The 14,687-nt window shown below is 43.9% G+C and overlaps 1 protein-coding gene across 1 annotated transcript; it reads right to left on the bottom strand.

Annotated features, from left to right (window-relative positions):
* Positions 1-5,701: 5,701 nt before the first annotated feature.
* Positions 5,702-14,158, bottom strand: LOC117414434 (putative carbonic anhydrase 3). The gene is made up of 9 exons (XM_034024182.3): positions 14,021-14,158; positions 11,342-11,411; positions 10,934-10,969; positions 10,289-10,453; positions 8,990-9,138; positions 8,616-8,705; positions 8,386-8,458; positions 7,579-7,742; positions 5,702-6,487 (listed from the first exon to the last, which is right to left on the bottom strand). The coding sequence occupies exons 2-9, from the start codon at positions 11,403-11,405 to the stop codon at positions 6,236-6,238; spliced, it is 993 nt and encodes a 330-aa protein (XP_033880073.3). The 5' UTR covers positions 11,406-11,411; positions 14,021-14,158; the 3' UTR covers positions 5,702-6,235.
* Between the last annotated feature and the right edge of the window lie 529 nt (positions 14,159-14,687).

The following is a 14,687-nucleotide window of genomic DNA, read 5'->3' on the forward strand; positions in this document are numbered from 1 at the left end:
TATTTCTGTGTATTTTGTACACTGCAGTAGAAAGTGCATCTCTGTCTCTACTTGTTGGAGTTGACAGTGATGACACAGCCGGTCCTCTTTGGGCAGCCAGGTCTGCCTGTGTCGTCCTGTTTCTATGGCCAGGCTGTGCTCACTGAGCCTGTATTTGGTTAGGATCTGCCTCTGCTTGTTGTCTTTCACCCTGCTCAGGTATTCAGCCAGGGTGTAGTGTCTTTTTAGGGCCCGATAGCACTCTAATTTGCTTTGTGTTTTTGTGTGTGTGTCCCAATAGGTGAGGTAGTTTTGTTTGCGTTGTGTTATAATTTGGTTCCCTCGAATTGTCTGTGTTGGAGCAGTGCTGTCCTGAGGCTGGTTGGTGTTAGACACACTGGGGGCTGATCAAGCTGGTAGTAAAACCTGGACTGGGTGAATCAGAGCTGACATTAAACCTATAAGGGCAGCAGTGTGGAGTAGTGGTTAGGGCTCTGGACTCTTGACCGGAGGGTCGTGGGTTCAATCCCAGGTGGGGGGGACACTGCTGTTGTACCCTTGAACAAGGTACTTTACCTAGATTGCTCCAGTAAAAACCCAACTGTATAAATGGGTAATTGTATGTAAAAATAATGTGATGTCTGTATAATGTGAAATAATGTATAATGTGATATCTTGTAACAATTGTAAGTCGCCCTGGATAAGGGCGTCTGCTAAGAAATAAATAATAATAATAATAATAATAGTGCAGTGAGCTTCAGGACCAGCTGGCTGAGGGGACTCTTCTTTTGGCTCAGTTCTTGGTACTGCAGGGCTTTACTGTGGTAGGAGTTTGGGTTACTTTGTTTTAGATGAAGCCAAAATTGAATTGCTCTTTTTTGTATTGAGATCAATAATGGATATTGACCTAGTTCTGCCCTGCACGCGTTGTTTGGTGTTTTTCTCTGTATTTGCAGGATGTTTTTGCAGAACTCTGTGTGCAGGGCTTCTATTGGGTGTTTATCCCATTTAGTGTAATCCTGCTCTGTGAGCGGACCCCACACTTCACTGCCATAGAGGGCAATGGGTTTGATAACACTTTCAAAAATTTTGAGCCAAATTCTAATGGGGAGTTTTATATAAAGCTTTTTCTTTATGGAATAGAAAGCCCTGCGGGCCTTCTCTCTCAGTGCATTCACTGCCGGGTTAAAGCTACCTGATGCGCTGATGTTTAGGCTCAGGTAGGTGTAGTGCATGCAGTGTTCTATTGTGGTGTGGTGTAGTGTGAAGATGGATCTACTTTCCTGATATCTGGGTTTTTTTCTGAAATATCATGATTTTAGTTTTGTTCATGTTTACTGCCAGGGCCCAGATCTGACAGTACTGCTCTAGCACTGACAGGCTCTGCTGCAGCCCCTTCTCTCTCTCCCTCTCCCTCTCCCTCTCTCCCTCTCTCTCTCTCTCCCTCTCCCTCTCCCTCTCCCTCTGTCAAATTCAAATTCAAATTCAAATTCAAAAATGCTTTATTGGCATGACGAGAGCGCTCAGGTATTGCCAAAGCTTTTATAATACAAAACCGAAATAATAAAACGGAAATACAATTACAGAACATAACAAACACAAAAAACCATTGTTCCCTTCCCTTTGAACGATATAACTCCCTCCCTCCCTCCTCATCAACAGTAACCCCTGGTCGTGTATGCAGGGTGTCACACACTGTCCCTCAGGTTGTGGCAGGCAGACACATACTGTGCTGCTAGATTTGCAGTTCGCTCCTCCTCTCCTAGAAGGATGGGGATTTTACTAGAATTGGAGAGGAGGTTAAACTCTGCCAATTGTTTTTTGAATTGGGGGATATATCTCTCCCGTATCTCTGTGTATTTTGAGCAGGACAACAGGAAGTGCATTTCTGTCTCTACCTCTCCCAGATCACAGTGACAGCACAGCCTTTTTTCTTTGGCAATCCAGGTTTTTTTGTGCCGGCCAGTTTCGATGGCCAGGCTGTGGTCACTGAGTCTGTACTTGGTCAGGATCTGTCTATGTTTTGTGTTTTTGACCCTGACCAGATATTCTGCCAGGGTAAATTCTTTTTTTAGGGCCAGATAGCATTGTAATTTATTGTGTGATTCAATTTCGTTATTCCAATGTACTTTATAATTGATTTCCAGATTTAGATTAATTTGTTTCATTTTTTGTGCTGGGAGTTTTTTGTTGGTGGTGTTCTGAAGCTCGCTGGTATTAATTTGACTTATTTGGCTGAGCTTCAGTACCATTCTACTGAGGGGATTCTCTTGTGGGGGCTGTGAGCAGCTCCGCAGTGCAGTGTGGTGGTAGGACTGCGGATCAGCCTGCTGTAGATGGACCCAGTAGTTGAGCGCTCGTTTCTGTATGGAGTGGAGTAAGGGGAACCGGCCCAATTCAGCCCTGCAAGCGCTATTGGCTGCACTCCTGTGAACCTGCAGGAGGTGTTTACAGAATTCCAGATGGAAATTCTCTATGGGGCTTTGATCCCATTTTTTATAATCAGGGTTCATAAGGGGACCCCATACTTCACTACCATACAGAAGGATTGGCTTTATTATGCTGTCGAAAATTTTTAGCCAAATTTTTATTGGTGGTTTAATTTTGTATAGCCGATTCTTTATTGCATAAAAAGCCCTGCGCGCTTTATCTCTTAATGCATTTATAGCCAGGTTGAAGTTCCCAGACGCACTGATTTTTAGACCCAGGTAATTGTAGCTGGTGCTATGCTCCAAGGTGTTGTTTCCCAGGGTGAAGTGGTACCTGTTTCCCTGAGATCTGGCTTTCTTCTGGAATACCATAACTCTGGTCTTGTCCAGGTTTACTGTCAGTGCCCATTTCTGACAGTACTGCTCCAGCAGTGCCAGGCTCTGCTGCAACCCCTGTTCAGTGGGTGACAGCAGGACCAGGTCATCTGCATAGAGCAGGAATTTGATTTCTTTGTCGTGTAGAGTGATGCCAGGGGCTGCAGACTGTTCCAGCACCGTAGCCAACTCGTTGATGTAGATGTTGAACAGTGTTGGGCTCAGACTGCAGCCCTGTCTCACTCCACGCCCTTGGGTGAAAAACCCTGTTCTTTGGTTTCCAATTTTCACACCACACTTATTCTCTGTATACATTGACTTAATGATGTCATAAATTTTACCCCCTACACCGCTCTCAAGAATTCTAAGGAATAGACCTGGATGCCAAATTGAGTCGAATGCTTTTTTAAAATCTATAAAACAAGCAAAGATTTTTCCTTTATTTTTTTGGTGCACATGTTTGTTTATTAGGGTGTGTAGGGTGTAAACATGGTCAGAGGTGCGGTAATTTGGCAGAAATCCAATCTGACTCTTACTCAAGACATTGTGTTCGGTAAGGAAGGCCAGTATCCGGGCATTAATGATACTGCAGAACACCTTCCCCAGATTACTGCTCACACATATGCCTCGGTAATTATTGGGGTCGAATTTGTCTCCACTTTTATGAATTGGTGTTATTAGCCCTTGGTTCCAGATGTCAGGGAAACAGCCCGCAGCCAGGATGAGGTTGAATACTTTGAGCAGGGCCTCCTGCATCCTGGGGCTGCTGTGTTTCAGCATCTCGTTTATAATGCTGTCGGGCCCGCAGGCTTTCCTGGGCTTGAGGGCTTGGAGCTTTTCTTTTAGCTCTGGTCCTGTTATTGGGAAGTCCAGTGGGTTCTGATTGTCCTTGATCTTGGTTTCCAATTTGTTTAGTTTTTTTAATATTGAATTTTGGTCTGGATTTAATTCGTTTTCGTCTAATTCTTGATAAAGTTTATCAAAGTAATTTTTCCAAATGTTACCATTTTTGATTGCCAATTCGTGACTAGTTTTTGATGTGTTTAATTTGTTCCATAGTTCCCAAAAGGAATTTTGCTCTATGGATTCTTCAATTTGGGATAATTGTTTGGACACGTGTTCTTCTCTTTTCTTATTGAGAAGGTGTTTGTATTGTTTCAGAGCCTTGCAGTAGCTGAGTCTCAGTTCAATATTGTTTGGCTCTCTGTGTTTCTGGTTTGACAATTTTCTTAATTCTTTTCTGTTTGTTTTACACTCCATGTCAAACCATTTTTCATTTGATTTCTTTTTAGAATTAGTTTTTTTCTTGTTTGTTTTCTTGAGTTTTGATTTTGTTGCTGTTGTTTCGAATATAAAATTTATTTCTTTGATGGCCGAATTGATTCCATTTTTGTCTAATTTAAAAAATTTAGTTAGAAAGCTGTTTAGCATACTTTCTATTTCTGCACTATGAATTGTTTGTTTATATTCCTCAGCACTGCTTTGTGTCCACTTATAGGTTGGTTTAAGACCGTATAATTTGGCGGGTGGGGTCGGGTTTGAATTATTTAGTTTTGGATTCGTTTTTAGATACAGGACTGTTTGGCAGTGGTCTGATAGGGGGTTTTGTTGCCGGACTATAAATGCATTAATAGATTCTGGGTCCATGTCTGTGATAGCGTAGTCCACTACACTATTACCTAGAGCAGAGCTGTATGTATATCTGCCCTGAGAATCCCCTCTGATCCTGCCGTTAATGATGTACAGACCCAGGCCTTTACAGATATGCAGTACCTGCTTCCCACTCTTGTTCACCACACTGTCGAAACTATTCCTCTGTGTGGTGATGGGTGTGTGGTACAAAGAGGTCTGCTGTCCAATCACATGGCTGTTCCCCTCTGTGCTGATGTAGTCGACCTCTCTGCCGGTCCTGGCATTGAGATCTCCACACAGCAGCACAGAGCCCAGGGATTGGAAATGGCTAATTTCTGATTGTAAATTTTGGAAGCACCCCTCTCGGTGGTAGGGGGAGTCAATTGGTGGCATGTAAACTGCGCACAGGAATGTGTCAGATTGGGATTGGATGATTTTTTTTTCAATTTTGAGCCATAAATGTGTCTCTCCTCTTTTAATGGGAGAGACAGTGTTTTTAAGTTCCTCTTTGTACCACACAATGATGCCCCCCGAGTCCCTGCCACGTTTGATGTGGGGGTTCTTTAGGGAGGGGACTATCAGTTCCCTGTATCCATTGGGACAGTGTGTGGACACTGTCTCTGTCTCTGTCTCTGTCTCTGTCTCTGTCCCTCTCTCTCTGTCTCTGTCCCTCTCTCTCTCCCTCTCCCTCTCCCTCTCCCTCCCTCTCCCTCTCCCTCTCCCTCTGTCTCTGTCTCTGTCTCTGTCCCTCTCTCTCTGTCTCTGTCCCTCTCTCTCTCCCTCTCCCTCTCCCTCCCTCTCCCTCTGTCTCTGTCTCTGTCTCTGTCCCTCTCCCTCTCCCTCTCCCTCTCCCTCTCCCTCTCCCTCTCTCTCTGTCTCTGTCCCTCTCTCTCTCTCTCCCTCTCTCCCTCTCCCTCTCTCTCTCTCTCTCTCCCTCTCATCTTTTACGTACCCTTCCACATAAGCACTCTAAATATAGACCTCCATAACCAGGATCTTCTCTATAAAACAGTATACATTTTATTTAAATAAACAGAACAAAAGATTGTGAAAAAAAGTATTATTATTATTATTATTATTATTATTATTATTATTATTATTATTATTATTATTAGTGCACAGTTATTAAATAATAATTCTGTGCAAATAAACTGCAAATTAATCTGGGGGAAAAAAGTAATAATAATAATAATAATAATAATAATAATAATTAGTCTTTTCCTTGGTAATTCATTTGAATATTTCCAGATATCGAGCAGTTATTAAAAATGAACACATCCAGCATATTTGTTTGTTTTTCACCATTTATTTAAATTGTACAACTTTTTAAAAAGGATAAGCCGTTCATTGCAATGGTACGTAGATAGATATATAGATAGATAGATATATAGATAGATAGATAGATATATTATATATTATACTATATTTATTTGAAGTATTTGCTGTGCGTGCATCTCCTCCTCCTCCTCCTCCTCCTCCTCCTCCTCCTCGCTGGTGTTTTTGCTTCAATCGATCTGTGCGGTCTTGGGTTCTGTCGCTCCTCCAACATTGAGTTCTTGTCATTTTAAAATCTGCCTTCACCTCCCTTTGAGAAGCTTGCTTTGAGATTCCTAACTGCCAGGCAGCTATCTGTCCATCTGTCTGTCTACAGTCGCTGTGTCTGTCTGTCTGTCTGTCTGTATAGTAGCTGTCTGTCTCTGTACAGTAACTATATACCTATATCTTTATAACTTCTGTCTCTCTGTCTTTCTAGGGAGGGAGGGAGGGAGGGAGGGAGGGGGGGGGGGGGGGGGGGGGGGGAACCAGCTGAGCTCTTTGATTTAAAGGAGGCTCAGCAAGGTTGCCACGGCGACAGCGAGGTAGCTAGCGCAGAGAGAAAGTGACCCCGCGGCCAGCTTTTGACAACTTTCAGCTTCCAGGTGAACGTGGCGCGTCGTCCGCCAGGGCTCCGCCGTTACCCCCGGCGACGCCTGGACGCGGCGGCTGTTGATTGGCTGGGGAGGACGGAAGCTGTCGAGCACCTTGCGGACGTGGCCGTCTACGGAGTGGACAGACTGGGCAAACTGGTCAATCTGGAGGGAGACATTTCTGAACTTTTAGTGACGGTCCTGATGCGTGCATTGTATTTTGTAACCGCTTTGGAAATACTGTTGTCGTGCTAAGAAAACAACTTTGAATTTGAGAGAGAGAGGAAGGGAGGGACAGGGAGACAGAGGGGAAGAGAGGGAGGGACAGGGAGACAGAGGGGAAGAGAGGGAGGGACAAGGAGACAGAGGGGAAGAGAGGGGGGAGAGGGACAGGGAGACGGGAAGAGAGGCAGACAGGGAGAGGGAGGGGGAGGGAGACGGGAAGAGAGGCAGACAGAGGGAGGGGGAGGGAGACAGAGGGGAAGAGAGAGAGGGAGAGAGGCAGACAGAGGGAGACAGACCGAGAGAGAGGGGGACAGAGGGAGACAGACAGAGAGGGAGGGACAGACAGGGTGAGGGGAAGAGAGAGAGAGACCATGAGAGACTGAACTGTCCCTTTAGTGAAATGAAGACATGTCCTTCCCTCGCCTTTACAATCACATACCAATCATGAGCAATTAACTGCTGTGTGCATTAAAAACTGACCATTACTGGTATTAGGGTTTATATTATATATAGTATTAGAAGCAGTAAATATAACATTATTATTATTATTATTATTATTACAATAAATAAGTATAACAAATTATTATTATTATTATTATTATTATTATTATTATTATTATTATTATTACAATAAATAAGTATAACAAATTATTATTAGGGTTATTCGTACTATTTTTAATAGTAGCAGTAGTAATCATTTTACTGTGATGATGATGATGATGATGATGATTAGGATTATAATTCGGATGGTTAGGATGATGATGATGATTATGATTATTAGGATTAGGATGATTAGGATTAGAATTAGGATTAGGATTATTAGAATTAGGATGATGATGATGATGATGATTAGGATTATAATTCGGATGGTTAGGATTAGAATTCGGATGGTTAGGATTAGAATTCGGATGGTTAGGATTAGAATTCGGATGGTTAGGATTATGATGATGATGATTATGATTATTATGATGATGATTAGGATTATTAGGATTAGGATTATTATCCCTTGTTCTCTGCAGCTCAGTCCTCACCAGGTAGGCGCTGATTGTGATTGGCTCTTGGAAGACTGTCCACACGACGACCTCATTGCAGTTGGGCGTGGTCAGGGAACCATAGTATCTATAGAAACGGCTCCGATTGACACCTGAGAGGAGGTCATCCAGAGAGAGGTCTAGAGAGAGGGACTTGTTCATGTCTGAAAAGCACAAAATAACACTGATCACTTTTTTATATTATTATTATTATTATTATTTATTTCTTAGCAGACGCCCTTATCCAGGGCGACTTACAATTGTTACAAGATATCACATTATACATTATTTCACATTATACAGATATCACATTATTTTACATACAATTACCCATTTATACAGTTGGGTTTTTACTGGAGCAATCTAGGTAAAGTACCTTGCTCAAGGGTACAGCAGCAGTGTCCCCCCCCACCTGGGATTGAACCCACGACCCTCCGGTCAAGAGTCCAGAGCCCAGAGCCCCTAACCGCTACTCCACACTGCTGCCCGTATAGGTTTAATGTCAGCTCTGATTCACCCAGTCCAGGTTTTACTACCAGCTTGATCAGCCCCCAGTGTGTCCAGTGAGTCCAGAGCCCCTAACTGCTACTCCACACTGCTGCCCATGCATGTGTAACACAGACTGGATCAGACAGACTGGATGTAAGAGATATTGTGTTTTTGTATTTCTGTGGCTCAGTCTGTGTTGCTTTCGCTGGGAGTTCAGGAGCTGGTTTTCGGTGCTAGCCGCACTGCCACCTGGCACGTGTAACACAGGCTAGATCAGCTGAGGTTTGTAATGGAGTCTCACTGTGTCTCGTTACTCACCCTTAGTCGGGATATCATCGAGAAAGTGAACGATCTTCCCCCAGGCAGAGTCATGTGACGAGTCAACCGAGACCTGAAACGAAACATACGCACATTATTATTATTATTATTATTATTATTATTATCATCATCATAACCAATAAAACTAGTAGTAGTATTGGTAATTATTGTTATATATATAAAGACACACACACACAGACAGAGAGACACACACAGAGAGACAGACTCACGTCAATGAAGAATCCCAGGGCTGCAATGCCTTCTGGGTCTTGAAGGACTTCCTCAGTAGTAAGTCCTTTCTTGAAATGAACGATGTGCATCTGAGAGAGGAGGGAGGGAGTGAGAGGAGAGGGAGGGAGTGAGAGGAGAGGGTCACGATAACAAAAACAGATCGACAGCACACACGTACAAACACACACACACATACACACACACACTCTCCCTCACACACACACACACACACTCTCCCTCCTCACACACACACACACTCTCCCTCTCTCCTCACACACACACACACACTCTCCCTCTCTCCTCACACACACACACTCTCCCTCTCTCCTCACACACACACACACTCTCCCTCTCTCCTCACACGCAGACAGACCTCCATGGGATACTGCATGGCGTTCACCCTGTGCTCGGACCCCGGTTTCGAGTGCCCGTTTCCCCAGTGGAAATGGAACTGCTTCGCAGAGTAAGAGCCGTTCAGCCCGCCCCCACTGACCTCCGCGCCCTCAGCCAGGTTCACTTGCACTAGGGGGCGCCAGAGAGACATATGCGTACATTCAAACAGTAATCGCTGTGCTTTACAATGCTTCCCTATGCTTCACCAGACCTCTCTGTGCTTTACAATGCTTCCCTATGCTTTACCAGACTTCTCTGTGCTTTACAATGCTTCCCTATGCTTTACCAGACCTCTCTGCGCTTTACAATGCTTCCCTATGCTTTACCAGACCTCTCTGTGCTTTACAATGCTTCCCTATGCTTTACCAGACCTCTCTGTGCTTTACAATGCTTCCCTATGCTTTACCAGACCTCTCTGTGCTTTACAATGCTTCCCTATGCTTTACCAGACCTCTCTGTGCTTTACAATGCTTCCCTATGCTTTACCAGACCTCTCTGTGCTTTACAATGCTTCCCTATGCTTTACCAGACCTCTCTGTGCTTTACAATGCTTCCCTATGCTTTACCAGACCTCTCTGTGCTTTACAATGCTTCCCTATGCTTTAGCAGACCTCTCTGTGCTTTACAATGCTTCCCTATGCTTTACCAGACCTCTCTGTGCTTTACAATGCTTCCCTATGCTTTACCAGACCTCTCTGTGCTTTACAATGCTTCCCTATGCTTTACCAGACCTCTCTGTGCTTTACAATGCTTCCCTATGCTTTACCACACCTCTCTGTGCTTTACAATGCTTCCCTATGCTTTACCAGACCTATCTGTGCTTTACAATGCTTCCCTATGCTTTACCAGACCTCTCTGTGCTTTACAGTGCTTCCCTATGCTTTACCAGACCTCTCTGTGCTTTACAATGCTTCCCTATGCTTTACCAGACCTCTCTGTGCTTTACAATGCTTCCCTATGCTTTACCAGACCTCTCTGTGCTTTACAATGCTTCCCTATGCTTTACCAGACCTCTCTGTGCTTTACAATGCTTCCCTATGCTTTAGCAGACCTCTCTGTGCTTTACAATGCTTCCCTATGCTTTACCAGACCTCTCTGTGCTTTACAATGCTTCCCTATGCTTTACCAGACCTCTCTGTGCTTTACAATGCTTCCCTATGCTTTACCAGACCTATCTGTGCTTTACAATGCTTCCCTATGCTATTGAATTTACACTGAAGGCACAGAGAAAGGCTTCTAGTGGAAACGTTGCTCATTGACGTCATTAAGTTTATCTTACCTGTGTGTCCTCTGTTCACAATATCCTTCATCAAGTTTTTCTGGTTGTATTGTGTGAAATTAAACTCAGTGAGGGTGTTGTTTCTCCAAACGTTGGTGTGGTCAATATCGATGGGAGATTGTCTCTGGCCGTTACAGTAACCAAACCTGACCCATGTGTCCGGCTCTTAAAAATGAAATGAACGTAAAAAGCCTGTCAGTGACATCATCCACCCCCCCATCCCAGCAATATAAACCAGCCTGTCAGTGACATCATCCACCCCCCCATCCCAGCAATATAAACCAGCCTGTCAGTGACATCATCCACCCCCCATCCCAGCAATATAAACCAGCCTGTCAGTGACATCATCCACCCCCCATCCCAGCAATATAAACCAGCCTGTCAGTGACATCATCCACCCCCCATCCCAGCAATATAAACCAGCCTGTCAGTGACATCATCCACCCCCCATCCCAGCAATATAAACCAGCCTGTCAGTGACATCATCCATCCACCCCCCATCCCAGCAATATAAACCAGCCTGTCAGTGACATCATCCACCCCCCATCCCAGCAATATAAACCAGCCTACCTCTTAATTGCTGAAATATTAACAGAATATAAGGAACAGGATTCAAGACCTGAATTGCGGTCGTAATATACTTACTGCAGTTTTCTTCAGTGTAGCACCATTCTACACTGCCTAGAGAGAGAGAGAGAGAGATTATTTAACTTGGCTTGATCAGTGCTCCTTTTAAAAGGAGGAGTCAGTGATCATATTAATAAAGCTAATAAGAGGTGAGAGAATGGATTTTAAAGATGGTCAGCGCTCCTTTAAAGGGAGGGGCCGGTGATCATGTTAATAAAGCTAATAAGAGGTGAGAGAATGGATTTTAAAGATGGTCAGCGCTCCTTTAAAGGGAGGGGCCAGTGATCATGTTAATAAAGCTAATAAGAGGTGAGAGAATGGATTTTAAAGATGGTCAGCGCTCCTTTAAAGGGAGGGGGCAGTGATCATGTTAATAATGCTAATCAGAGGTGAGAGATTTTTTTTGGCTAAAAAATTTCTACGTACTTTCACTTCCAGAAGACAGAGCGATCAAGCCCAGAAAGACTGATAGTGACAAAGACAACGGCATACTTCACTGTGAATGAAAGAAATGTAATTTAATTAGGATCCAGTCTACTATCTCTGTTTGTCTGTCTGTCTGTCTGTCTGCCTGCCTGCCTGCCTGCCTGTCTGTCAGCCTGTCTGTCTGTCTGTCTGCCTGCCTGTCTGTCAGCCTGTCTGTCTGTCTGTCTGTCTGTCTGTCTGTCTGTCTGCCTGCCTGCCTGCCTGCCTGTCTGTCAGCCTGTCTGTCTGTCTGTCTGCCTGCCTGTCTGTCAGCCTGTCTGTCTGTCTGTCTGTCTGTCTGCCTGTCTGTCTGCCTGCCTGCCTGCCTGCCTGCCTGCCTGCCTGCCTGCCTGTCTGTCAGCCTGTCTGCCTGTCTGTCTGTCTGTCTGTCTGTCTGCCTGCCTGTCTGTCAGCCTGTCTGTCTGCCTGTCTGTCTGTCTGTCTGCCTGCCTGTCTGTCAGCCTGTCTGTCTGTCTGTCTGTCTGTCTGTCTGCCTGCCTGTCTGTCAGCCTGTCTGTCTGTCTGTCTGCCTGCCTGTAAAAAGAAATTTGATCCCGGTTATCTAGTGTGAAGTATTATAAACATTAACGATAAGAATCAAGCTGGCACACTGCCTAAAAATGAAACCCTCTTAAAACAACGATATCATCTTCCAAAACAAAACAACTGATAATTTGAATTAAAAAAAATTAAAAATTAACAAAAAAAGTTTTACTGAGAAAAAATAACAAATGAAAAAAAAAACACTGGACTGTGGCTCCAGCAGTGATTCAGACAGCCCCCCTGAGTTTCAATAGTCATAGTTTTATATATTATACTGGACTGTGGCTCCAGCAATGATTCAGACAGCCCCCCCTGAGTTTCAATAGCCATAGTTTTATATATTATACTGGACTGTGGCTCCAGCAATGATTCAGACAGCCCCCCCTGAGTTTCAATAGCCATAGTTTTATATATTATACTGGACTGTGGCTCCAGCAGTGATTCAGACAGCCCCCCTGAGTTTCAATAGCCATAGTTTTATATATTATACTGGACTGTGGCTCCAGCAATGATTCAGACAGCCCCCCTGAGTTTCAATAGCCATAGTTTTATATATTATACTGGACTGTGGCTCCAGCAATGATTCAGACAGCCCCCCCTGAGTTTCAATAGCCATAGTTTTATATATTATACTGGACTGTGGCTCCAGCAATGATTCAGACAGCCCCCCTGAGTTTCAATAGCCATAGTTTTATATATTATACTGGACTGTGGCTCCAGCAATGATTCAGACAGCCCCCCCTGAGTTTCAATAGCCATAGTTTTATATATTATACTGGACTGTGGCTCCAGCAATGATTCAGACAGCCCCCCTGAGTTTCAATAGCCATAGTTTTATATATTATACTGGACTGTGGCTCCAGCAATGATTCAGACAGCCACCCTGAGTTTCAATAGCCATAGTTTTATATATTATACTGGACTGTGGCTCCAGCAATGATTCAGACAGCCCCCCTGAGTTTCAATAGCCATAGTTTTATATATTATACTGGACTGTGGCTCCAGCAATGATTCAGACAGCCCCCCCTGAGTTTCAATAGCCATAGTTTTATATATTATACTGGACTGTGGCTCCAGCAATGATTCAGACAGCCCCCCTGAGTTTCAATAGCCATAGTTTTATATATTATACTGGACTGTGACTCCAGCAATGATTCAGACAGCCCCCCTGAGTTTCAATAGCCATAGTTTTATATATTATACTGGACTGTGGCTCCAGCAATGATTCAGACAGCCCCCCTGAGTTTCAATAGCCATAGTTTTATATATTATACTGGACTGTGGCTCCAGCAATTATTCAGACAGCCCCCCTGAGTTTCAATAGCCATAGTTTTATATATTATACTGGACTGTGGCTCCAGCAATGATTCTATATCATACTGTTAAATCAACAGATATATTTAATTTCGGAGAACTGTCAGAATCATTTTTGAAATTGAAAGATAGATGCTGTAATATACAAAACTATTGCCATTGAAAGTTTTCTTATTGCTAATCTAGATAGACAGACAGACAGACAGACAGACAGATAGATAGACAGGCATATACTGTATATATAGAAACTTAAACGGAATATTTTGGTCGTCTAGAGAACCACAGAGATACAGACAGACAGACAGACACACAGACACACAGACAGACACACAGACACACAGACAGACACATAGATACACAGACAGACAGACAGACACACAGACAGACAGACACACAGACACACAGACAGACACATAGATACACAGACAGACAGACAGACACACAGACAGACACATAGATACACAGACAGACAGACAGACACACAGACAGACAGACAGACACACAGACAGACACATAGATACACAGACAGACAGACAGACACACAGACAGACACATAGATACACAGACAGACAGACAGACACACAGACAGACACATAGATACACAGACAGACAGACAGACACACAGACAGACACATAGATACACAGACAGACAGACAGACACACAGACAGACACATAGATACACAGACAGACAGACAGACACACAGACAGACACATAGATACACAGACAGACAGACAGACACACAGACAGACACATAGATACACAGACAGACGGACAGTCTCACCTCGATAATTGAACAATTTTCAACTCATCACAGAACCCGATAGTGGATCTCTCAAATATACTAAGGAAAGGGGAGGAGAGGAGATGAAAGGGGAGGGGAGGGGAGGAGAGGAGAGGAGAGGGGAGGAGAGCATAGGCAAGCATTGTAAAGCACAGAGAGGTGTGGTAAAGCATAGGGAAGCATTGTAAAGCACAGAGAGGTCTGGTAAAGCATAGGCAAGCATTGTAAAGCACAGAGAGGTGTGGTAAAGCATAGGGAAGCATTGTAAAGCACAGAGAGGTCTGGTAAAACATAGGGAAGCATTGTAAAGCACAGAGAGGTCTGGTAAAGCATAGGGAAGCATTGTAAAGCACAGAGAGGTGTGGTAAAGCATAGGGAAGCATTGTAAAGCACAGAGAGGTGTTTCCTAGACACCTGTCTAAAAATTCCACACAGGTGATGTGTGGTGATGTCAGATCTTATGATTGATGCATTCCTGGCATTCAAATATTTCCTGTCCTGATGCTGATTCAAACAGACAGGCACCGATTTGACAAACTGCCTCAGGGAAACACACCATTACACAGCACTGGGGCTCATTCAAAAGAACCATCGACCTGATGCGTGCACTCGGTGTCATTTATATTACATTATTATATACCAGCTGCTCTAAACTAACTCTAATTCG

The sequence above is a fragment of the Acipenser ruthenus genome, unplaced genomic scaffold (assembly GCF_902713425.1).
Source record: "Acipenser ruthenus unplaced genomic scaffold, fAciRut3.2 maternal haplotype, whole genome shotgun sequence".
Taxonomy (NCBI): Eukaryota; Metazoa; Chordata; class Actinopteri; order Acipenseriformes; family Acipenseridae; genus Acipenser; species Acipenser ruthenus.